Below are 27,210 nucleotides of genomic sequence, written 5' to 3' on the forward strand. Positions count from 1 at the left end.
ATGCACCTCTCTGTGGGGTAGAATTGAATAGGACAATGTGAAATTTGATTGTCATGTATTTTCTCCCTCTTTCTGAAAGGCCTTGTGTTCTGTTTGTATTATGTTTATTTCTATAGCAAGAGGATGGAGCTAGTCTGAATTTCAGTTCTTTAATTGATAAATTACAATAACATTTAGCTGACTTTATGGCCCTCGCTGACTTAATATGTTTCTTGCAGCACACAGCACAAGTCAAGTAAAACTTGAAGCATCTCAACAGTTTTTTAACCAGTTTACACAGCTTAATGACACAATTATCAGTATTTTAAGCAATGTTGTTTCAAGCCTAGTTCCATTGAGAGTCTGTTCCCTCCTTGAGCTTGTTATGTACTTGTGTGTGCGTGCACACATGTATGCAAGTGGGTGACCTACTTAAGACAAAGTAACCTTGGCTCAGTTTTGAGGGTTAACTTGATTAAGTATGCAATGCAGCTGGCATGCTTCTGTGTCACATATTTCTGTATCATGTAGAGAAGGGCATAGAATTAAACATTTAAAAAGAAAAAGAAACACTGTTTGTCTTTAGCAAAGATGTCAGCAAAGATGATGGATACTGTTTGAACCATGAAGGCCATCATACAGACTTGGTTAATATGAACTGTTTCCTGGGAGAGGGGTGCAGAAAGCTATGGCTAAGGTGACTGAATTTAAATCATCTAGAAGACTCTACCATTTTGAAATTCACATTTTCTAAACAAATGCTGGTTGCTATTACAAGTAAATTGCAAGAAAACAAAGACTTTATACAGTCTAAGAGCACAATCTAAAATCTCTGGTCATGCAGCCACATGCAGTGAGAATGATGTTTGCTTAGGAAATAAGGACTGGTATCTTTGTGTGGATCACTTCCTTGGATAGAAGCAGCAAACATATGGACATGGAATTCTGAATAAACATGTGTAAGGCCCTAGGTGTTTAGAACATTCCACATGCAATGGCTAGTGCTTACTGGGCAATGTATTTCTTAATGAGATGGAAGGTTAGATGTACATGCTATCTGGTTAATGGTAAATATTCATATCGTAGTTCTTGTAGTGAAGGGCAGAAAACAGGAGTACAGAATAAGAACATAGCCCTGCTTATTCAGTCCAGAAGCCTGTCTAGTCTAATGCATTGGGAAGACCATAAACATGGCGTTAAAGCAATAGCTCTCCTGCTGTCACCTACCCCCACAATTGGCATTCTGTTATGTACTGCCGCTGAACATGGGAGATAAAGGACCCCTGACCATTAGGTCCAGTCGTGGCCGACTCTGGGGTTGCACGCTCATTTTTGAGTCCACGGCTCCCTTAACCAACTACATCTTTCTGTGGAGCCCAGTTATGTCACCGCTTGCCTGCAAAGCTGGCAGTCTCTCACCCTTTTTTTTTTTTTTGAACCTACTCCCTTGTGGAGTGTTCCCCCAGCCTCCTCTCCCCTCTCCTTGGGAGTCCTCTGGCAGCCACTGCTGCTGCCCTGGTCTCGGAGCTGCCCCCCCCCCTGCCCCAAAGAGAGATGCCTCCCAGAGGCACCATTCACCTGTGGAGGTTATGGCCAGGGCTGCTGCAATAAACAGCTGTGCAAGCCTTTGGAGGCAGAGACGCAAGCGGGCATCGGAGGAGGGAGGTAAGGAAAGAGGGACAGTGGCCAGTGTTGCCCGCAGAACCCCTAACCATCAGTATTCAAAATTAGCAGGGCGCCAGGCACATTTTTGCACTTAAAGATTCTCCAAGCACCTCAGAAAGTCTGGGTGCCATTAATTCATGCTTATCAAAATAATAAATAAAAAGTGTTGCCTCCTCTCCCTTCCCCTCCCCTCCCGTGGTGACTAGACATTCTGTTTTGGCGCCCACAACCCAGGTCCCAGAAGTCATTTGGCTCCTAGCTGTTCTATCCCAGCTTCTAACACTGCTGACCATCATTCAAGGCACCCCAGAGTGCCACGGCACACTGGTTGAAAACCATTGGCCTATAGTGTAAAGCAACCTGTAACTGAGTTTTAAGAGGCTATAGCCCAAATCCTTGTGTTATTAGACTGTGGACAAATGTGCCCACATTCTCCTGCCTTTGCTTTGTGATCTGTAATGGGACTTTGGGGTTAGTTAAGCCATACTTTCCCATTGCTTAGGAAGTGGGAACCTGAATTAATCTTGAACTACAAATGGGGTCTGGTTTTAGAGCTTGGTTTGAAGTCCAAGTTTAAAATACAGTTTCCTGGTTCATATGTAATGAGAGAGAGAGGTTTACTAAACCACAGAAGTATTTTATTATGTTTTGTCAGAGAGCAGAATTTAGATCTTAATCAGTGTATAGGCTTTAACATATTTTGCTTTATATTGAATTGAGATTTCATTGCTCACCTGGTTTATTTTTAAATTTAAATGCATTTTAAAGTTTAGTCTCAATTAAAACTGTCCATCTTTATTTATAGCAGACAATGTATTCATTGGTCTTTGACTTCCCCTCATCCTATTAGTTCATCTCCTCGTTTTCACCTGGGTTGATTGGATGCAACTTTCCAACATGAAAAAGGATACGAAATTGAAAACTTCATTCTGTACTCCCACTGGAATGTACCCTGTAGAAATGTATAATGGGAGTAGTATTCAACATTAAGCAATTGAAATATAAACTGGTGTGTGTTTTGGTGCTATATTGAGTAATACTATGAATCCTGTTGGAAGAGTTGGTTAATAACCATTAAACGATCATCCTTGGGAGAATTGGCTTTTCTTTTTCTTTTTGCTCTGATGGCTGTTCCATTGAGAGTACATAATTGAAGGTGAACTGGATTTAGCTTTATGTGCTAAATAGTGAAAATGCTCTGTTACCTTTTCATGACTGGCATCATGCTCTTTGACACAAAAATTTGGAAGAACAAAGGTGTGTGGATTCTCCACAACTACTGCTTTTCATAGTACACCAGATCTCTTGGTTTTGTCCTTTACTATCATGGCTTTAAAATCTTCCTATCCCTGACATTTCATAATCTAGTCTGTGCCTTCTGTTTCTACTAAATGATGATGTTTCTATAGAGCAATTTATTGCTACTTTCCCTGCAGCATTCAATACTCCCTAAGGACTAGGCACATTTTGCAACTTGCTATGGTCCTATTGTGACCTATTTTAGATGTATGGGCACATGTATTGTGTCTAGGCGCTTTCCCTGCTTGGCGTACAAGCGCTGTCCTCCAAGCTCCTAGCAGCGTTGGAAATTAGCCAGTTGCCAGTCACATTTTGCAACTGGTAACCAGCCTTTTGTGTCTGGATGCAGGTGTCCAGGTGCCACCCTTGGCACCTAGCATCTCCACTGGTTGCAGTCAGCTGGTCTGCCAGGCACAGCAGCAGCAAAAGACATGCAACTTTTTCTGTAGTGCTACCCCCACCAAATGCCTTATTTGCCCAGCAACACAGTAGCAAAAGACACATCTCCACCCCCCCGCTGCGCTGCTGGTTGAATCAGGTGTTTGGTGGGGTAGAACATATCAAAAGACACGTCTTTTACTGTTGCGTTACCCTGCAGACCCCCTGGTCTGCCACCAGCAAAATAAAACAAAATTAAAAAATTTGCTCCTACGTTGGCTGGGTGAATCAGGTGTTTGGGTAGCAAAAGCCACTTTTTCCTACCACTCTATCCTTCAATGTAAGAGTGAATTGGTCAGACTATGAGTGTAATTCTATGCATGCAGTCTTAAAAAGGTAAAGGTACCCCTGCCCGTACGGGCCAGTCGTGTCCAACTCTAGGGTTGTGCGCCCATCTCACTTAAGAGGCCGGGGGCCAGCGCTGTCCGGAGACACTTCTGGGTCACGTGGCCAGCGTGATGAAGCTGCTCTGGCGAGCCAGCACCAGCGCAGCACACGGAAACACCGTTTACCTTCCCGCTATAAAGCGGTCCCTATTTATCTACTTGCACCCGGAGGTGCTTTCGAACTGCTAGGTGGGCAGGAGCTGAGACCGAAAGACGGGAGCTCACCCCGCCGCGGGGATGCATGCAGTCTTACTCAGCAGGAAATCCCGTTGAGCTCAGGTAAAACTTATTTTGAGGTGTGTTGCAAGATTATGGCCAAAACTACATTAAGTGTGAGTTGTTGTTGTTGTTGTTGTTGTTGTTGTTGCTACTGTTGTTAAATTTGTATATCCCCCTTCATCCAAAGATCCAATGGCAGTTTCATCATATTTTACAGTCTTGACTACTTTTGACTAAGAAAACATGTTAGATGTTTATACAGTGGTACCTCGCAAGACGAAAATAATCCGTTCCGCGAGTCTCTTCGTCTAGCGGTTTTTTCGTCTTGCGAAGCAACCCTATTAGCGCGTTTAGCGGTTTAGCGGCTATTAAAGGTTTAGCGGCTAAAAGGCTATTAGCAGCTTAGTGGCTTAGAAAACAGGGGGAGGGAGCGAAAAAAATCGCAAGACTCGCAAGACATTTTCGTCTTGCGAAGCAAGCCCATAGGGAAATTCGTCTTGCGAAGCGCATCAAAAAATGGAAAACCCTTTCGTCTAGCGGGTTTTTCGTCTTGCGAGGCATTCGTCTTGCAGGGCACCACTGTAGAGCATAAAAATTGCTACGTACCTTTTGTTCACTAAACATAAGGCAAATAAATATTCCAGGTCAGATTCTAAATTTGTTTAAAGCTTTGGGATACTTTTTTATGAATTCTGAAATTTTCTGCTCTTCATTTTTTAAAATGCTGCTTTCTGGATTTTTTAAGAATTGCTTCTTTTTCACTCCTATGACTAAACCAGACTAAGGCAACCTTGGGTGAACTGTAAATCCCAACAGTATGAGGGAACCTTTTTCCATTGTTCAATTGCTATAGTTAAAAATAACTTACATATGCTTTCTCTTTCATTGAATAGTTGTTCTCAAGCTCAGTGATGAGAGGGGTGTGGTTTCAAATGTTCTTAATAGCAACCATTGAAATTCTATCCTATCCTCCTCCTAGTCCCACTGCTCTACCTGCATGGGTGGTTGCTACGGAGGCGATAGTAGAATCAATCCTCATTCTCAAATGGGACTTAATAGGCATCTTTAAGATATGCTGCTGCCATATTCATAAATACCGGGACCCTATATCCTCTCCTGGTATAGTCTCCTTATTCATGGATGTCATGTTGCTGCTCTGTTTAAGGCATGAAACATTGGTTTGATAATCAAGTCCTCTTTCCCTTGTTTTCCAGATTGAGTCTGCTACTCTTGTCAAGAGAATAATATTTTTTTTTTCAGAATGGAGTGGTAATATGTGCAGGGCTAAAAGCATGGCCCTGGCTCTCCGTCAATACTGTTATGCCCTGCATGTGGGGTACACATGAGTACATCATAGTCTTCTAATAAATCTTTCTGTGTAATAATAAGGAATTTACTTAGTGCTTTCTGTTTTGAAATGTACAAAGTTCTTACAAATAGGGCACATGCAAATGGGTGCAGGAAATCTCCTATGCCAGCTCACACATTAATCTTCATAGCAGATTATAGGGTTAATATTGCAGGAAAGGGTCGACCTGCTATATTAAACTGCTTGTGACCTCTGTCTGTCTGCTTTATCTCTGCAGATTAGATGACCATTTCATAGAATAGTCAGGGACTTAACTATCCTGTCTGTTAGCTAAAGTACACTTCCTTCAGTGCCTTTAAAGAGCCCTACCATGTTTATTTACAAATTGCAAAATGACTGTGGTGATGAGTAGAAAGATTATGTTGCTTTCGGAAATTGTGGCCATAAGCGTTTCCAGCTAAGATGTAGTGAATGCATTTAGTCTGGCGATTTTTAACTTGCAATTTAGCAAAGAAGATCCTTAAAGTGGCTTACAAACAGATAACATCAGTAGGAAATGCATTCTAGATTAGAATAACAAAGCTAACTAATAGCAGTCAACATAGTCTATCACATGTCACCCCTCTCACTGCAGGACTGAGGAGGTGTTCAGAAGCTTGAGCTTTTGGTTAACTGAAGCTTCTTGTGTTGTCCGGACACAGAACTATTTTTTACATAAAATTAACCTTCAGTCAACAATAAGTCAACTTCAGAAACTGACAGTTTTGAAATAAATGCAATTTGTTGGCCTTGAGGCAAATGCTTCTCAGTCAGGGTGGGGTGGGGATGGAGAGTGTAAAGGGAGGGAACAGTAATATTTTATCAGATAATCCCTGCTAATAGTTTTTAAATTTAAAAAGTGGGGAGCGGGGTATTCTTTGGCAGGCTGTAAAATGACAACAAAGCAGATAAAATGCCAAGGGAGCATATTTCATAATTGGAGCACTATCACGGAGAAGACCCTTTCCTCGGTAGCCAGCTACAAAAGACAAAAGGCACCTAGTAGAAAGATCTTAATGTACAAGTGACACAGACAGACAGCCCTTTAAGTACCATGGTCATAAGCTGTAAACAACTAATTCAAGATCATCAGTGGGGAACTAATTAGGCCAACCAGCCCTCCTTATTTGGCCCATGAGGCTATTTTGGGCCAAGCCACAGCTACCTGCCCTGCACTTGATTCCATTTATGATGTCAGATGTGGAGCAGGAAAAGTCATGTTTTTGTAAAAAGGGTTTGCAGGCACCACTGTTAGCATCTGCAAAATGCTGTGCATAATGCCATGTGCACCTCTTTGCTAGTTCAGTGATCTGTTGATTGCTGATGTTTTGAAGCCCAGATTATCAGCTGATAGTTGGACACTGGAAAGGGCTCCCATTGTCTTGGCTTGCAGAGTAACACTTGAAGGTACAGCTTCAAAGCACTGTGCAGGCTTGTCTGCAAGCATTGATTAGCAGCTGATCATTAGAGCTGTCAGGGACCTTAACAAGCATTTTGTTGCCCTCACAATCAGGTGATAAGGCTTTAAAGTGCTGCTTTGAACTCCTGTAAGCACTGACAGTCAGCTGGTTATTGGAGGTTTAAAGCACCCCATACACAGGCCATTGTGATGTCTGGTGTTTGACAGTTTTGCCTACCTATCAAACTTGGCTCATGAGGAGATTGTTTAATGGCTATCAAATGCAAGCTAGATATTTTTTTTAAGAGGGCAGAAAACTGGGTGAGAGGAAGAATAGAGGGGCTAGAACATTTTGTTGGAGATCTCACTTTCTATACTCATAATGCCCAGTCCTATTTCGTAATCTAGCTGCTGCACTCACAACTAATTGCAGTTTTAAAACAATTTTGAAAGGCAGCTTCATGTAGAGCAGAGCTTTCCAAACTGTGTTGTGACATTATTTGTGTATCGCAACAGGTTGGTGTTTTGGCTGCAGTGTGTAGGTGTGTTGTATAAATGCTTTCCACGCTTCTCTTGGGGCTGAGAAGGAGTTTATTTAACCTTTGGTTTGCTAGTAAAACTGAATTACTGCGTTGCAAAATGATGCATGTCTTAAAAGTGTATCACCAGAATGAAAAGTTTGGAAAGCTCTGGTGCAGAGTATATTACAGTAGTCTAATGTGAAAATTAGAGCATGGATTAAATGAGTGGAATTAATAAGATGAGATTTTTTAGGGTTATTGTTTTGTTCACTTTCTTTGGAAAAGATGTGTTATATTAGCTTTTGAAACAAATCCATATAAATCTATGTGAAGGAACAAACAATAGGGACCTTGCTTGGTTATGCAGAAGCAAGCGCTAGTCAAGATGTTTGGTCTAGTGTTTCCCTGGAAACAAGAATAGACATTGAGCTTACATCCTCTGCTGTGCAATGGTTCAAATAGAAAAGCTGTTGGGACATGTTGACGAAACTAACTTCCTAACTGGCAGGATGCAGTGAATACTTAACTTTCTCCTTTGAGAGAAGTAGCGTCTCTACATATCGCTCATGCAGGCATAAGATTAACAAATAAGTGAATTTTTATTATTTTAGAATAAACCAATAACTTTCAGTGGGAAAACTATAATGATATTATGTTCTTGATATGCATGTTATTAGTCCCTGTAATTTTAATTGATCATACACTTGCTGCTTTTTAAGACTAATATGCACTTTTATGTTTAATGCATATTGTACAGTGCTTACCCTGAATTAACACACAATATATTTCCAGTGATCTTGTTTTGGAATGCTATTCAAGCTATAACAAATAAACAACTACTTGCTTTTTTTCTTTGTAAATGTTTCGTATATTGAAATTAATTTTTGAATTACTTTCTCAGGAAAACTGCTTCCCAGTGTTAGAAAAATTATACCCCCAAAAAACTGAATGGAAAGAAGATGTTCTAAGGTACAGCTCAATGATTAGATGCTAGACTCTGGAAGAAACACTGATAAATACCTTTACTACAAAGGACCTGAAAGGTTTAAATGGGGACTATGTTTATTGGATCGCAAATTGTCTGATCTTGCTGGATGAATAAAGTTCTTGTCAATCCTCTATTTCTTGTTTTGGAAGAGTAGAAGAAAGATCAATGGCCAAATAACACCCTTCCATTTTAGTTGTTGTCCCAGTTCTTAAGAAGTACTTGATTCATGTCTTGAATGTAGCTGACCACCAAATTGCAAGGAAAATATATTGTCATTGCATGTACAGTGGTACCTTGGGTTGCAGACGCCTCAGGTTACAGACGCTTCAGGTTACAGACTCCGCTAACCCAGAAATAGTACCTCAGGTTAAGAACTTTGCTTCAGGATGAGAACAGAAATTGCACAGCAGCAGCGCAGCCGCAGCAGGAGACCCCATTAGCTAACGTGGTGCTTCAGGTTAAGAACAGTTTCAGGTTAAGAACGGACCTCCAGAACGAATTAAGTTCTTAACCCGAGGTACCACTGTATCCTGAAAGAAAATACATGGATTCAAAAGTGGAACATCAAAACATTCCAGTAGGGAGCTGCAACTGTTGCAGTAGCACCCCATCCCTAAACAGCTGTAACATACATGGCCCTTTAGAGAAGTTAATAAAAGAACATAAATGGAAATGTTAAGGTCTGAGAAAGTACTTCTTCACACAGCACATATTTTAATACAGTCTGCGGATTTCGCTCCTACAGGAGGTAGTGATGGCCACCAACTTTGAGCGCTTTGAAAGAGGATCAGATAATTGTGGTGATTAAGGCTATTGGCTACTACTAGCCACAATATCTGTGTTTTTCCTCCACTGTCTGAGGCAGTATACCTCCGAATGCCTGTTGCTGGGAATCACCAGTGGGAAGAGTGGTGTTGCACTCTGGTTATGCTTGTAGGATTCCACTGGACATCTGGTTGGCCACTTTGAAAAAAGGATGCTGGACTAGATACTGGCCTAATCCAGAAAGGCACTTTGTGCTATCTTGTTGTGTTGAGTAGAACTTACTTTGTAGTTGAAGCATTAACACTAAAAGGTGGTATTCTCTTTCCCTGAGAACAAGAGCAGACCCACAGAACCACAATATTTAAATTCAAGAGACATTTGATAAGACTATACATACTAGCTGGCTACTGTAACAATTAAATACATCTTGTTTTGCCACTCAGATATCTAAGAAGAGATGGATTTCAGTTTGATTCTGTCCATGGAATAATACTAAGTAGGATCATTTACTTGAAGGCCGCTCATAACTGCTGATGATGTGTGCCTGGATCTAGTAGAAAACTTGTATAATAAATGCAGCACATAAATTAAACCATTGGTTTGCATTTGGTTTACAGCAGTGTTCAAAAGCTGAAACATGCCTGAGTAAGGCATGTGCATATCCCCAGTGACCTGTGGTTTAGTTGCTAATGCATGATACTGAAATAATAGGTGCTGCCCTCCTCCCTTGCTACTGGAAACCCCCCCAAACAAACCACGAGTGGTAAAACAAAGAACAAAATTTGGCTTCTGCTTAGGGTTTATTGTTTTCTCCACACAGTGAGCCCAACATGAGAAGCCAGACCATAGCCTTTCCCCCATCTGGACAGGGAGAGGAATGAAGTGCTTATTAGTCCAGCCACATTTATTAGCACATTACACCATAGTATACTTGAAGGCCACTCATAACTGCTGTTCTCATAACTCATAACGGTGTGTTCTGGTCCATGGGGTCACGAAGAGTCAGAAACGACTAAACGACTAAACAACAACAACCATAGTAATAAACTATAAAATATAGTTTAATACGATATGAGAACCAGGTCAGGGTGTCAATCAACCTCAGGCAGATATCCACCTTTAGCCTAATCTGTTTGGATGGCCATTATTCTGTTTTAAGTTAATACATGCAGACCTTACTATTGCCTGTATATAAATTTAGGTTTTATTTTAAACCAAGTTATTTTAAGAAACATTAATATAACTCTGATGGCAGAAGACAACCTGTTTTGTTGTTTCTTGATCACTGAGATTACTTCCCCATGAAAAAAGCAAACCTTTTGGATTAAGATATGTTCAAGAATTCAGACCCAATCCATCACTGTTAATTGCCTGACAGTAGTGCAGGCAACAGGAGGGTTCTTCAACCTTTGTGCCCAAGACGTTGTTGAACTTCAACTACCATAATCCCTAGCCTGCTTATCTGATGGTTGGGGATGATGGGAGTTGTAGTCCAACATCTGGGTACTGAAGTCTGAAGACAGCTGCATTAAAGGAATACAAGCATTCTGATTTGGGAGTGTAAGATTCCTTCCTGACCCTAATGTTGATGGCTTGAGACTAATAGAATTTGTCCACTAAGTCTTCCTGGGGAAACAAAGTCTGTATTTGTTTACATAAAGTTTTTTAGTGGGTTATTAAATCCTATCATATATATTTTTGCTCTTTGCTAGTTAGAGCTCTAAGGGAATGCTGTTTTTAAAAAGCTAAGCAAGGCTTAGCATGTCAGGTTGGGAGCAAGATCAGACTCTTACCTTAAAATATTTTGTTTTTTGTTTTTGAGAATGTCTGTGATTATTCCTGCTGACACTTTTGAAGAGAGATAGTATTGCAGCAAAAACAATGAAGAGTTTTGTGGTACATGTATAGGTAAGAGCCAGGTTCAGCAGCTGCAGTTCATCATATGCATCACCTAAGTACACATACACAACCTGAGTAAAAAGAAGAGGGAACATTCTCTTCTTTTCAAAATGAGACCAGGAGGTCAGGCTGTGTAAGAGATAGCAATAGTTGTGACAATACTATGCAAAGAATAAATTACTGTGGAATCCAATTCACATGGGTGTGATCAGCTAGTCAGAAATGGGCCACTGCCATATGTATGGGATCTTTCATTCATTTGATTGCATTTTCATTGTGTTGTTACACAAGGTACTATTGATATTGAACTACAGTGGTACCTCGGGTTAAGTACTTAATTTGTTCTGGAGGTCCATTCTTAACCTGAAACTGTTCTTAACCTGAAGCACCACTTTAGTTAATGGGGCCTCCTGCTTCCGCTGCGCCTCCAGAGCATGATTTCTGTTCTCATCCTGCAGCAAAGTTCTTAACCTGAGGTACTACTTCTGGGTTAGCGGAGTCTGTAATCTGAAGCGTATGTAACCTGAAGCGTATGTAACCCGAGGTACCACTGTATTGATATTTAATGATCCAAGGAATCATATATTTAGTTCTGTATGCGCAAGTTGGTTTTGAGCTTGTTTTTCTTTAGTAGCTTCCCATTCTGCATAGTGAACACCTTTAGAAATGGAGGGTTGCTTCTAAAGCAGCTGGTGTTGGGTGATATATAAAGGTTTGTTGCTCAATGAGGAAAGTCAGAAGTCCTGTGGGGTATGTCCCAAATGCTTGACTACACATAAAGTAGCTCTTTGCAGTCTATCTAGCATGTATGTAATATAACAGAAGACATCACCGAATCCTGTGATATTATTATTTCTTTTCTATTGAGAAAAGAGATGAGACAAAATTTTCACTGACCGAGAGTGGACATAATTACAGGGATAGAAAAGCTTTTCACAATTTTCCTGTGTATTTTTCATAAAGAGAATGTCCTTCTTGAGCACAAGGTGAAAATATTGGGAATCACAAAGTATTTCTCAAGGGAGAAATAACTGAAGTAAGAATATGCTCTTGCACATAAACTACATTTAGAGAGTTTTGGTGGTAGAAAAGATACACTCATGTTTTGCATAGCGCCTGAAATATTAGGTTAGTCCAGGGAGTGGTAAAGTCACATTTTACGAGCCACTTTGAAATGTGTGGTGGTGCTTCACCTCCTCAAGGGGTGCTCCCTGGATCCTGAGGTTTTGAGCAATTATCACCCAGTTGCCTGTATTCCTCTTTGGACAAGGTACTTGAGGGAGTTGTGGCCAGGCACTTTGGAGACACTTTGATGAAGCAGATTTCCTTGACCCGTTTCAATACAGCTTCAGGGCTTGGTTTGGCACTGAAATGGCTTTGGTCGTTGTGGTTGGTGATGTGTTTTTGAAGAGACACATCAGTGGTTCCCTGTGGTCACTCATTAATCTGTTAGCAGATTTGATCCTATTAACCATAGTATACATCTAGAGCAGCTGTATGGGTTGGTGACATGATGATACAGTGGTTCTGTTCCTGCTTGCAGGGCTGTTTTCAGAGAACCATAGAGTGACATGCTTGGATCTGTGGCAACTGTGCTGCAGGGTTCAATTCTGTCCCCAGTGCTATTTAACATCTACAGGCCACTGGGTGGAATCACTGGGAGTTTGGGACTGAGTTTTATTAACATAATATTCAGTGTTATGTTGATGTTGAGCTGGTGTTTAGCGGCAGTATTGGGCTGGATGAGAGCTAGTGAACAGAAGCTTAATTCGGACAAGACAGAGACATTGTTGGGTAGTTCTTGTGTTTGACCTGCTACAGATGGAGTAGCACTCCGCCTGAAAGAACAAGTTCATAGTCTGGAGATTCTCCTGGATCCATCTCTGCACTGTAGGCTTAGGTGGTTTCTGTGGCTAGGAGAGCCTAGTTCTAGCTATTGGCTGTTCTTCGACACAGATGGGTGATAGTTTAGAACACTCTGATAACCTTCTGTCTCAATTATTATAGTGTGTGCTATGCAGGGTTGCCCTTGAAGATGGTCCAGAAATTGTAGCTTGTGCAGAAAGCAGGTGCTAGAGCAGGGGTCAGCAACCTTTTTCAGCCGTGGGCCGGTCCACCGTCCCTCAGAGCATGTGGTGGGCCGGACTATATTTTTTTTGGGGGGGGGGGATGAACGAATTGCTATGTGCCATAAATAACTCAGATGCATTTTAAATAAAAGCACACATTCTACTCATTTAAAAACACCAGGCAGGCCCCACAAATAACCCAGAGATGCATTTTTAATAAAAGGACACATTCTACTCATGTAAAAACACGCTGATTCCCAGACCGTCCGCAGGCCAGATTGAGAAGGCGATTGGGCCCGAACCAGCCCCCGGGACTACCCATGTGCTAGAGTACTGGTAGTACTTAGGTGTTGCATAGCATCTCTCCATTCTTGCGGAACCTATTCTGCCTGCCTGTGCCCAGTGTTCAAAACTAACCAGGCACCAGACATGTTTTGCAATTTGTGTGGGTCTAATCGCGACCACGTGGAGATCTCCAGAGGCCAGGTTGGCAGTTGACGTCTTCATCTGACTGGCCCCTCCATCTTTCTTAAGCAGAATAGCTTATTTATTGCATTTATATCCCAACTTTTCTTCCAAGAAATATATGGTTTACCCCCACTTCACTTAATTCCTACAACGAACCTGTGAGGGTAGGTTCAGAGGCTGTGACTTGCCCAAGGTTACTCAGTGAGCTCATGACTGAGTGGGGATTTGAACCCTGGTTTCCCAGGTCCTAGTCCAACACTCTAACCGCTACACCACACTGGCTTCCTAGAGTACTTCTGCTATGGGGCAGCAGTATAAATAAAGTAGGTAAATAAATAAGGGGGAAGCAGGGAAAGATTATGCGTGCTCCACCGATGCGCAAGGTGACCCGGAATGTAACCCCCACACTGTTTGGGGGTTGCCTGTATATTTATTTTATTATTATAAATTTATATACTGTCCCTCATCCAAAGATATCGGGGCGGTTCACAAGATAAAAAGATACAGGACAAAAGCGTGCTGATGAAAAGTACGGGTACGTGAGTGCCTTGGCAGAGGGTGTGCTTTAATCTGTTGTAACCGTTGTAAGCTGAGAGAGATTCTCTATTTGTGGTTTCAAAGGAAATATTTAACTGCCGTAAGATATTAACTCATTCATTTTGGGTAAACAGAGTATTCTAGAGTATTCATTGTGGTGAAGTTTTCCATCTACATGGACATAATGGCAAGCTTGAGGACTTTTGGTGGCTGCAAATCCTTTCACCTCCTCCTCTTCATTATAAGGTAGCCATGCCGCCCCCACCCTTAAAAAAGTGCATAGAGCTGAAGGAAGAGTGGTGTGTTCACACCATTTTCTTTCAGATCTACAGGCTATTTCTAATTGTGTCACTCAGCTGGTGGTAAAGCTTCATTCAACAGAATGAGACGGAAGCACTGGATCTGTGAAGTGATTTTATATCTTCAGTCTATCCAATATTGGCTTTAATTTTCTGGTGGTACTGGGGCAACTCTTATGTAAAGTCATGAAAATTTAGGGGACTCTATTATTCTACTGGATCTGATTTTTACCCTTATCTCATGGGAAAGCTGTGTGTGTCTGTCTGTCTGCGTGTAGGGGCATGTGCATGCACTAGCACATTTTCTTTCTGTCTTTGGGGTGTGTGTGAAGCAGTTAGAGAGCATGATGCCAAGGGCACTCTCTCAAAATCCCAAATACACTCATTGATCCAAAGAGATTGGTGATCTCTCATTTGTATGTTGCATGCTATTGGGTTTTCTTGCCTAAACAATACCTGCATGGTGAACTTTGTGAATAACTAGGGAAAAAGAATGAAGCTTATATTAAAACTGGAGCTACCGCCTACAAAGTATGTTTAGAAATGTGTATTGTTTGGGGCTTCACTATTTACAAAGGGCTTTTTTCTAATTGTGCCACCCAGCAGGTGGTAAGGATTGATTCAGAAGAATGAGGGGAAAGCAGTGGTCACCTCTTCCCCTCTGCACCCCTGTATTCTGCTCTGGAGTCCCCCAACACTTCGGAACAGATTGCCAAAAATGGCATCCCTCCCAATTGTGCTGAAGGAAACCTTGTCATCTGACTGGTACCATTGGATACAAACCAGAGGGTTTTAAGTAGATGGAAATTCAGTACTTTATTTTTAACTATTGTGTTCTATATAAAATACTTAAAATGGATGTGAGTACTCTTTTTGACTCTTTAGGCACCACTGCGCTCACAGTAAAAATAAAAGTAAATCTCTCTTCCTTTTCTTTTTTAAAGACTAAGGTTCCAATCCTAAACATAGCACTTAGGATTTCACCACAGTGAGGCTTAGTTCTGAGTAAACAACATATGTTGAATTATGCTGTAAATGTACCTCCTTTTAGCCAAGAAGCTACCAGTATTTTTGTCACCGGAGGATAATGTGGAGCATGTTCTTTAATTAAAGTTTATTTTTAAAATTCCACAAGTCCTCAAAAGTCCCATTTTAATATTGTCTGGAATTGATTTTAGATTAAGAAATTTCTGATTTTACGTTCACCCAGTACTTTGGTTAGGAACAGTCTTATGGTTAGGAAAGAAGTTACTGAAGAATTCAGAAAGTTGCATTATCTATTGAAGACCTTAAGTGATTCTGACTTGTCAGGTCCTACTTTTTAAAATGAATTATAACATTCACAGATCATTTATTGCTCAAATTATGTTTATTTTAATCTTATGGAAACAAATTTTGTTCATACATACACCTCTAACAGTGAATATCCATTCCCTTAAACATCTATATTTATCCTAAGCATGGATGTTCAAGCCATTTGAGTAAACAAAGACAGCATTGTTGCATTAGTTAACTGCTTTTAAATGCATGGTGTTTTACTAAGAGTGCCATATCAGTTGTTCTAGATACACTATATAAAGAAGGCAGACTCCTTGCTGTGATGCTACTTCGGATTTCTGCCAAGAAACAACAAGCATTGCTTGTTGGTGAACAAATCTCTGCCTCTTAGAGTGATTGTTTTAAATTAGTTGGCAGTCCTGATTTAAACATAGCTCTGAAGGATCTTAATTTTCCCTTTGTACACTCTCTGTTACATCTCAGATTGCTTCTCAAATCTCAGAACTCTCATAACCTTAGGGAATTTTTAGCCGCAGAGTAGTGTTCATTTCATGTCTATCTCTCTTTACCCTGCAACACAAAGAACTAGGGAAGTATAAAGGGAGATGACCTATTTTAAAAGTATTTGTTTGCCATTATATTTTAGGGCCCCTGCTGTAATACATAGATCCCAAAGGGGCAGTTAGGGAGCTTTTTAGACGTTGAGGAATTCCAAGGAAAAACCCTGTGCGAAACATTAAAGTTATAAATCCTGGCCCTCCATAATTTTGATGTTCTTCAACAGTAGGTGAGATAAGTGAAGACTATGTGGAGAACTGACTGACAAGAGAGACGCAAGTTAAGTAGTTCCTAGCTCTGGAGGACTTATAGTGGTTGCCTTTTTTAAAAGGCTTAGTAATTGGCTCTTTATACAAAATCTTATCTTTAAACCATTACAGTATACAATTTTGTTGTTGTTAATGCTGAAACATTGTTTATTTTGTGGAGGTTATTTTTCAATCCATTATAGTTTCTCTCAAATCTATACATATTTGGTCTTTACCATATTGCACTATGAAATGGCATAACATTACCTTGTGCTTATGTAACATGAGAAATTGTCAACATAGATTCAGCTCATAAACCTTACATTCAGACTTTAGACTTCTTCCTTGCTCATCTAAAGTGTTGATCGTAGCAAAATGCACATAATGACTTGTATTATAGGAATTAATCATGGGAATTAAGCAATAAACAGTTTATTCCACAGTTTATTGTCTTATTGGAGGCAGTTCTTCTTTCCCATGTTGCTAGTTGAATATTTGTTTTATTTGTTTACTTAGGTCTAATGCCTCAGTTGTACCAGTGTATCTGGAAATTTGGTTATGTAGCTACTGTTGGTTAAAAGTGAAATGAGGTTATTCAGTTTTTGCACAGTAAACACAGGAGGGAGAATGGAGTAGAAATGCACAAGGATCTTTTAGCTCCATTTTAGGTGTTGGTTCACACAGTCATATTCATCACTAAGTGTACCTGCAGCATCAGTAGTCTGTTTGCCTGTGCGAATGAGTCATCTGATAGTGAAGTGAATGGCCCAGTGCTGACTAGTATGGCAATGAAATAGGCCTTTTCAAAGAGAAGTGGGTAGTTTCTGCATGCCCATAAAACAATCTGGGTATGCAGAAAAACAGTTAGAAAAAACAGAAGGTGGGAAGACTGATGACTCTGCATGCATGTATATTGCAAGCCATTTGTGTGCCCTGTGGCCATTAGGCCAAAGGAAAACACATGGCTTTCCAGTTTCCATTAAGAGCAGTGCAGGGGACATGATGGGCATCTGGCATTCTGCATATCAAAGTCATGAGGTAGAATAGTAGCTTCTCAGTACCAGTTTCTGGGAATGATCTTGGATCATTATTACTATGAGAGCATTAACAGCCAGAGGATTGTATGTGTGTACATGGTGGAGAACCATGCATATGGAATTTTCCTTTGAATTTTTGCCTGAGCAAAGAGGTAAACCAACTGTTAAGTTTAAAGATCAATTTGTATTTTGACTATCAGTAATGGTGAGGTGTAAGCTTAAAGGAAATCTGAAGTTCTGCAAATTCTCCTTCCAGTTTGCTTACAGTTTTTTGGATTTATGCTGGTATATTAAATAATTTGTGTGGGAATCTAACTCAAAAATTGGATCAAGCTTTGACTTTAGACCCAAAGCGGACAGCCTGCAATTGATGATCAGGATTTTTTATTGCATTCATTTAATGCAGTCTACAAAATGTCTGTAAGCAACTTACAAATATATAAAATGCTGAATAGCTTTGTCAGTAATTTAAAACCAAATATATAGAATAAAATACAATAGAACAAAAATGTATAAAGTTTTTTATTTAACAAGAATAAAAATGACATATCCTACCCCACCCCACTGAAAGAAGAACATCATGGATATAAATCATGCTACACTATGCTCAAAGACCAAAAGCCTGAGTGAGCAGGAAAGCAGACATTGTTGGTGTGATGTGTGTTTCCCTGGGGAGAATTTCCCACAAATGCGGAGCCTTTCTCTTTTTGCTACCCTCCATACCCTCCAGTGACAGGCTTCTGGTTGATTTATATGGGAGGGCTGACTCTTCAAGTTAGGTATTATATGGTGTTTTACACAGTATAGAGGTAGCCAGCATCTCTTTGCTATTGCAGAGGATTTGGCTTTTTTTGTATAAAGCATATATTTAGGAATAACTTTTTAATTTTAAACTTTTAACAGAGAGAAGGAGCAAGAAAAGGAAGAACAGTTAATGGAAGACAAGAGAAGAAAGAAAGAGGATAAGAAAAAGAAGGAATCTACTCAGAAGGTAAGCCAGGTATTTGTTTGATCATACTTTGTAAGGTCATCCATTTATAATAGTTGACCAGTGAGCATCAGGCACTATGATTACTGCAACTACTGTATTCTCACTCACCCACCCCAGCAATGCTGCATGTACATCTCAGCTCATCTTCTGTATTTTCTAGTTAGAATCCTTTTCCTTTAAAGCTAGAAGAGGATTTATCTTGAGGTTTGCATGCAGTCAGCCATGCCATATTAAACATAGATCAGCGTTGATCAAGCTGTAAAAGCAGCTGGTTTCCTCTGTGTCGTTTATAACTTGGGTGCTTGTCTGGCAACGATTGCTGCTTTCTCAGACATGCAGGTGAGTAGCAAATTATAAGATTGCTTTAAAGAAATCTATTTATGGATCCAAGAAGTGTTCCTAGGATGTATTTTACATCGGTAAGTGCGAGACCCTTTGTGCTTCTCTTAGCTTTCTTACTTGAGCACATGAATTGAAACTGCTTGGAGTGGTTCCCAAACTCCAGTGGCTGAGGTCCTGGGATTATTGACTCATACATTGCCTTCATTAAAGCACATGCAGAAACAGTGTTTTGTCTACAGCTCATGTTGGGGGGGTATTATTTTAATTTTTACACTTGTACCCCACATTTAAGAACATAGGAAGAGCCTTCTGGATCAGACTAGTGGTCCATATAGACCAGCATCCTTTTCTCACAGTGGACAAATCAATGCCTGTGGGTCCAGTGACATTCTCCCCCCCCCCCTTATGCTGCCCAAAACTGGTAGTCAGGTTTGCTGCCACCAGCAGTGGAGACAAAACATAATGGTCATCTTGGCTAGTAGCTTTTTATAGCTGTGTCCTCCAGGAATTTATCTAATCCTTTTTTTAAAGCCATCCAAGTTGGTGATCATCACTGCCTCCTATGGGAGCAGATTCCATGGCTTAACTATGCACTTGTGAACAAGTGCTGTCTTATTTTTGTTCCAAGTCTTCCAGCATTTGACTCCAATGGATGTTCACAAGTTCTAGTGTTATGAGAGAGAGAGAGAGAATTTTTTCCCCTATACTTTCTCTGCACCATGTATAATTTTATATACCTTTAAACAAAAAAACCCAAAATGCTGTCACCTTTCTTTATAGTAGAGGTGCCCTTTCCTGAACCATTTCCAACTCTATAATACCCTTTTGAGGTAAAATGACCCAGAATGGTACACAGTCCAGTGGTACCTCGGGTTACAAATGCTTCAGGTTTCAAACACTTTGGGTTATAAACTCTGCTAACCTGGAAGTAAGTACTTTGGATTGAGAATTTTGCCCCAGGATGAGAACGGAAAGCACGCGCCGGCAGCAGCAGGAGGCCCCATTAGCGAAAGCACACCTCAGGTTAAGAATGGTTTCGGGTTAAGAATGGACCTCCGGAACGAATTAAGTTCATAACCCGAGGTACCACTGTATTCGAAATGCAGTCACACTATAGAGTTGGATAATGATATTATGATATTGGCACTTTTGTTTTCAACCACTTTTCTGATGATTCCTAGCATAGAATTAACCATTTTCACAGCTGACACACACAGAATTAGCTTCTTTATCAAATTCTTCATTATGACCCATAGGTCTTGTTTCTGATCAGTCACCAACACTGCATGAACATACATGTGAAATTCATAATTTTTTTGCCCCAATATGCATCACTTTACACTTGCTTACATTGGAACGTATTTGCCATTTTACTGCCCATTCACCCATAACTTTTGGAGATCTTCACAATCCTTTTTGTTTTAATCACCTTCAACAATTTAGTATTACCAGCAAAAATGATTACCTCACTGCTTGTCCCTAGCTGTAGACTATGATCAAGTTAAATAACACATGTTTCAGTACTTATCCTTGGAGGACTCAATTTTCCACATTTCCATCTTTCTGCTTCATGTTTCTTGTCAGTTATTGATCCATAAGAGGACCTTGCTTCTCGTTCATGATTGCTAAACGTACCTGAAAGTATTTGTGAAGTACTTTGTCAAAAGCCTTTTGAAAGTCAAAGTTCATAATGTCAGCTGGATCACCTCTATCTATATACTAGTTAACAGTCTCAAATAACTATAAAAGGTTAGCGTGATGGAAGTTAACTTTGCATAAGCAGTTTCGGAAAGATTCTAGGGCACTTTCTTCCAAGAAGCTCAAGGCGGCATACACACTCTGCCGCCCCGCCCCCGCCTTAATTTTATCCTTACATTAACTCTGTGGGGTAAGTTAGGCTGGCCCAACATAATTTAGTGAATTTCATGGATGAGTGGTGATTTGAACACTCTCGTCACTCCCCCATGCTGTATTATTACTATTACTGTTTAAATTTGTATAGTATACGGTCCTTTATCTGAAGATCACAGGGTGCTTCATAACATAAAAATGCAAAATGAGAACACAAAATACATAAAAACCAAACAAACCAATAATTCCAAAGACACATTTAAAAGGCCATAGAATGTTTAATCAGCCAGAGGGCTGGTTTTAGAGAAACATTTCCACCTGGCGCCTAAAGATTTGTAATGAAGGTACCAGGTGAGTTTCCTTGGGGAACATATTCCACAAATGGGAAGCCACCCTAGAAAAGACCCATTCTTGTGCTGCTACCCTCCAGACCTCTTCTGGAGGGGGCACACAAAAAATGGGCCTTAGATGATTTATCTCTTCAAGCAGCAGCATCTAAAAATTGTTGAGGCTTTTTCTCCTCTTGTTGGTCTACTTCCCCAGGACCTGATATGTCAGAACAATAGAATCTTCAGCCTTAGAAAAGCACTCATAAAGATTTGTTGTGGCTAATGATGTATATTTGAACAGGGCCTCTTAAGTTCTGATGAGCAAAGACCTTTAAAGTAAAAATTGACGGCATTTTTACATCTTTTTATGTTGCTCTTTCTGGTTTACTGTACAAAAAACTAGCTCTTAATTCCTTAGACCTATTAAATGTGAAGTTTGACGTAGGCAGGAATATTCAATACTGCCTGAAAAACCACCCATCTTTTTGATCTAGATCTTCTTGATGAGCCAGGAGAGACAGAACATCGATTTAGCACCAACCCATTCTCTTTGAGATGACTGCAGAGACAGGAGGTGATTTCTAAGCACTGTCACCTGGAGGCACAGGCGGGGCAGGGTATTCCCATTATAGTGTAATAACAAACCATCTTTTTTGCTGCTCACTGGCCTTCTACATCAGTGCTTTATACTGTGGCTCTTTACAGATGTTAGCTTGCTGGTCCATAGGTACAGTACTCCATGTATGCAGTGTTGAAAATGGGCTATAGAAGCTTCATACCATTATTGCGTATTTATCGCGTGGTACCTTAAGTCTTCAGAGATAACAGATCGGAATCAGAGCTTCCATTATGGCAGCTGTCAAAGGCACCTTAAGTCATAGAAGTAATAGAAACTTTTCAGTAACTTAGTCACTTTCCTGAGTGTCTTGGTGCTACTGGATCATTCCCCCCAGCCCTACTCCCAATCCTATGAAAATACAACACAGAGGATACAGGTACTGATTCTGTTGTCAGCCTTGGGAAATGGCATCTTGATTCTTTATGTTGGATCTTCTTCACCAACCAAGTTTGCGCAGCTACTGGGGCGATGGAATAAAAGCTTTCCCACAATATCTTTGCTTATATTTATTTTTAAATAATAATCAAACAGCTTCAAAACACCCCTTCTCACCACCTTTCCTCAACAGTCCTTAACAGTATTCTATAACAGTATTCCTTAACAGTACACACTACACCATTTGATCAACTTAAATACAGGCTTCCCTCCTTCACCCCGCCCCCAAAAAACTGATTTTCAGGGTCATGACTGATAGCTTCCATATAATTTTCCTCTAGAAAGGGATTAGACAAATGCATGAAGACATCTAAGCCACTGGCCATCTCTACGTATTATGACAGTGAATTCCATGTAACCTGTACTTTGTGTAAAGCCCTTCTTATTGTCTGCCCATAATCTATTCCCAGTCAGTGGTAAGTAACCTCCCAAAATTAGTGTTATAAGAAAGATGACATTCTTTCCATTTTTCACTGTCTAGTTAATAATTTTATGAATGACAGTCATGTCCCCCCTTAGTCTCCCACCCTCCTTTTAAACCAACACCCCGTGGAATTGACGGGGGGATGGACAGGACAGTAGTGAGAGTCTTAACTCAGTAGTGGGGGGGGGGACCCTTGCCCCTTGTGCCTCCTGAGCCACTATGCCCTCAACCCAGGTTAAGAATCTGAACAAATCATACTCCCCTGGTAAGAACATGGCCACAGGATCAGGGTTAGCAGTGTTTGCCTGCCTACTCTTATCTGGGGTCTCCCTCTCTTCTGAAGTCCTCCCTCCTGAGTGAGTAGATGCCCTTACAGCCATCGTAATGTGAGCTTGCAGTCCCTCCTGCCTTGGGTAGGAAAGTGCAGGGAGGGTGCTGCTTGCCTGCATCCTCTTTAGGACAATTTCTCCCACTATTGGAGAGGAAAATGTGTTGGCTTCTCAGTTGGATTGGCACACTCTGCCCCAACCACTCTCCTGTGACTCTGTTAAATTAAAACAACAACAACATGCCAGCGTCTAGGGCAGGCACACACCAGTTACTGCTGCACAATTTCTTCCCACTGCTCTTGTCGCTCTCCTGATGTTACTGAGTTTTTCTCTTGACTGCTTGGCCCCTTAGGCCCTGTCTTGACTGAGGCCTTCCCACCCCCACTTTCCCGTTAAGCAAACACAGTTGGTGGGTTGGAGTTGGGGCAGCACAAAGATGTGAATGGGTTTCCAGTAAAAATAAATAAAATAAAAGCAAAAATAAAATACAGATTTATGCATCTGCCAAAACTGAGCGCTTTGTGAGCTCAGGAGAACCACGATTGTTCACTTGTGAGACAGGGCCAGTCTGGGGAGATCAGGATTGTTCCTCCTCCAGGGAGCATCTTAAAGCATCCTGCTTAACCCACCAGAGGGGAGGAGCCTTTGTCTTGAGCTATTTGAGGAGCGGTGACTGGAACCTGTGTGTTCTCTTCAATACTTGTGCTCAAATTGGCCTCTCAAAGGGTTTTTATTTCTGGATTTGGAGCTCATGTCTGCTTGCAGCCTTTTAGGGCCTGCTTCTTGAATGGTAAATAAACAGGAAGCACTCGTTAAAAAACGGGGTCCTATAGCCGTGATCTTTTGCTAACTCTTTTAAACCCCATTACTAACATAAATCAGGCAGAGTTGTTTGTGGGCAGTCCTGTATCAAATAATAAGGTGAATTATACTGTGTTTTTCTCAATTGGATTGATGGACATGAGAAAAGAGGTATTTTGCATGCACTGGTGGAGGAAGAGGGATGCGGGGGGAGCGCACTGCCCTGGCAGCCAGATCCTAGTGGGGTGCCACCCCAGCTCCCCCCCCCCCCCGCATACACATGCTGGGCACCACGCCCCCGCAGGCGGCACACCACACCTCGCGGGACGTGCACCAACCACCCCCCCACCTGCTCTCCACCCCCGATGCCGGAGCATGAAGCTCCGCCACTGTTTGCTTGTGTGCTTATTTTACAAGAGAGATTTGGCTAGGTTGGTGCAAACAATAAACTCGCATTGACCATTTTAATATTTGTATGCCTAAACAGGTTACGTTTAGGCATATACTGCAACACTGCACCAACCACAATTATTTTAAGAAGAGATAGTTAAAACTCAACGATTTTTTTTTTTACTTTGTTGTGTAAAGTGTTCTTTACCAAAAGGTTTGAAGTTTATAATAACACAGAGTTTAAGGAAACTTCCTAGTCGTAGAAATCTTGAATAATTGTATTCAGAGTCTTGTTTTCTAAGCATTTTATTCACATTGGTTTGACGTACTGAAAAGCTTTTAGTGGCATTGTGTTTACCCTAGTGAGACTTTCAGCACAGTTTGTCCCTGCAACATTTGTTGAGTTGTTAGAAATCTAATAGTGCTAGAATTCCAATGTTTTTTCACTTGTGACCATTCAGTGTTGGAAAGCCGTGGCGTATATGCTGCATTGAGGTAGCCCCTTCAGGTGTTATGTTGCCTTGTATAAGAATCTGTATCCTTGCTCATGTTTACTTACTTGAAATTTGTTAAAGCAGTGGTTCAGATAATCTATTACTGGGAAGAAAATAGGCTTGTGCTTTAAGATGCTCTGTTTCTTAGAATGGGGGAGGTGGGTGGAGCTGTGATCTAAACCACTGAGTCTCTTGGATTTGCCAATTGGGAAGTCGGCTCTTCGAATCCGCGTGTTGGGGTGAGCTTTGTCCCAGCTTCTGCCAACCTAGTAGTTCGAAAGCACACCAGTGCAAGTAGATAAATAGGTACCGCTGTGGAAGGAGGTAAATGGCGTTTCCGTGTGCCTTGGCTTCCGTCACTGTGTTCCGTTGCGCCAGAAGCGGTTTAGTAATGATGGCCACATGACCCGGAAAGCTGTCTGTGGACAAACACCCACTTCCTCGGCCTGAAGTGAGATGAGCGCCGCACTCCATAGTTGCCTTTGACTGGACTTAACCATCCAGGGGTCCTTTACCTTTACCCTTAGCTATTTCTTACAGTCCTGTTGAGCAAACACTTCAGTTGTTAGACAAAGTAAATTTTCTTGCCTATCTTGTGTCAAATATTCCTGTTATCTGGGTCTAGTACATACATTAGTATCAGTTTTCTTTTATCTGCTTACTTGCAAAATGAAAGAAATGCCTAGATATTTGAAAAGGAGGAAGAATCTTTTGCTAAACAAAATGTATAAATACTGAAAACAACAAGTTGTTTGACCATTTTAATATTTGTATGCCTAAACAGGTTACGTTTAGGCATATACAAATATGCCTAAACATAACACAGGCTTACCTTTACACAGGCTTAACTTAGTTAAGGTTAATAAGGCTATTTTTATTTATTCTTCTCATTTCACTTACAGGTCACAGATCAAAAAACCAAAGGTAAAAGACTTTTAATTTTTTCTAAAATTTACAATAAGTTTTTTTGGTCTTTGAGCAGATCATTTTCCACTTCTTTCTTAAAACAAAGTTCTTCTACCCATATTAGCTTCATAGGATCAGGGCATGAAGTATATTTTAATACTAAAAATGTTTTTTCATAAATAATTTTAAATATAGCCTTTCATATTGTTCAGCTTGCAAAACAATTCAGAACACCAATTTACATGTTTTGTTGTAGTGCCCGAAGCGACGAAACCAAGTTTAAGCCAACCAGTGACCGCCAGCCCAATTGGCAGCTCTCCATCGCCACCAGTCAATGGTGGCAACAATGCCAAAAGGGTGGCAGTGCCGAACGGTCAACCGCCAAGCGCCGCCCGCTACATGCCTCGGGAGGTGCCGCCGCGATTCCGTTGCCAGCAGGACCACAAAGTGTTACTGAAACGTGGGCAGCCCCCTCCGCCATCTTGTATGCTCCTTGGGAGTGGAGTAGGGCCACCTCCTTCTCCAGCACCTGGAGTAAATCCAAACAACGCACAACTAGTAACAACAGGAGTGCTGCTGCCATGTGACAGTGGGACTGCAACAGGTAGGAAAGCTTTTGTTATTTCCCTTTGGCTTTGAGTTCGACGTTACGTGATCCTAAACCTCTATTTTCTTGCCAAATATCTTCAAGAAAAGGCTAAGGAGTAAACCCTACACAAATCCAGAGTGGAGTTCCTAAGACTGTTGGGTGGTAAGCCTCCTGGCAACTCCAGCAGCCAAGCTGCTTTCCTTTAGACCACATCAGCAAGGCTGAGGGTGGGGGGTCTTGTTGTCTGGGCAGCCCAGGACCTCCATACACACTGCCCAGGCTTGCGCCCCGGGGAGGTCACTTCAGTGCTGATAACCCCCAGAGGCACACTCCATTGTCTGTTGAGATAGCCGGGTGCCAACAACAACAACATCCTCCTGAATTGTTTCAAGGCAGTTTTTGATTGTGTAGATAGGGAGGTAGCCCATCTTAAAAAGTGATGTTGTAGGAATAGAAAAAGGGAAATTAAAATCCTTAAACTCTGGGTACCTTCCTTATATGTGGATAGTCTAATGAATTTGGAGTCTAATGAAGACAAGTGTTACAATTTTTGACAAAACGATGAACGGTGACAAATATGTATAAAGTAATTTTTCTTTAATTATAATAGAAGTTTGTTTCTCCTGATTAAAATTGGTTTACCAGAACATTTAGGTCTGACAAAAGGAGGTACTTCAAAATAGAACATGCAATTAATTAGCATGGAATTCACAACTACAAGATGCTAGGTTCATAGCGTTCAGGTCTCAACAGGTGGTAGCCATGATAGCAAAAAGAAAAAGAAAAACATGTTCACAGTCTGCCTTAAATATCTTTTTATAATAGTTTGTTTAAAAAGCATTAGTAAAATTAAAATATATACACATTAAAGATCACATACAATAAAAACATCACAGCACTAGCCCTTTCCTTAAAAGTAAGTGGCACTAATAAAGAAGAAAGTTCCAAAGTGCAGATTGCAGCAAGATGCTGATTCTGAAGGTTGATCCTATCTGTACTTAAAAACAGTCATAAAAACAGGAAGAATAAAATTACAAGATAAAAAAAAATAGAAAGTCTAAAATAATGAATTACATAAATATATCTTCCGTATTTTTACCAAGCATATCAAATATTCATGAATGCTGCGAAATAAATGTGGTGCGACTGTGTCAACCATTAGGTTGTTTAGTCATATAAATCACAAACGGCCCCCAAGCAGAAGCAGTTTTTTCAGAAATGCACATGGCTTTTAAAATAATATGATGCACTCTTCCACCTTAAATATTGGATACTAGGAATAAACAAGGAAAGAGCAACATGTTTGCCCT

The 27,210-nt window shown here is 40.8% G+C and overlaps 1 protein-coding gene across 22 annotated transcripts in view; it reads left to right on the forward strand.

Moving 5' to 3' along the window:
- Positions 1–27,210, forward strand: part of TNRC6B (trinucleotide repeat containing adaptor 6B) — a 109,849-nt gene that overhangs the window by 31,542 nt on the left and 51,097 nt on the right. For 18 of the 22 annotated variants that reach the window (XM_083462281.1, XM_083462261.1, XM_083462265.1 and 15 more), the window contains 3 exons: positions 18,304–18,391; positions 25,308–25,329; positions 25,568–25,915. In XM_083462281.1, coding sequence (XP_083318407.1) covers positions 18,304–18,391; positions 25,308–25,329; positions 25,568–25,915 — 458 coding nt within the window. Of the gene's footprint in view, positions 1–8,155; positions 8,224–18,303; positions 18,392–25,307; positions 25,330–25,567; positions 25,916–27,210 lie in introns of all 22 variants that reach the window. The other 4 variants (XM_083462280.1, XM_083462275.1, XM_083462262.1 and 1 more) reach the window with 1 other exon arrangement.

Source organism: Podarcis liolepis (genome assembly GCF_965112155.1).
Source record: "Podarcis liolepis genome assembly, chromosome: 10".
Taxonomy (NCBI): domain Eukaryota; kingdom Metazoa; phylum Chordata; class Lepidosauria; order Squamata; family Lacertidae; genus Podarcis; species Podarcis liolepis.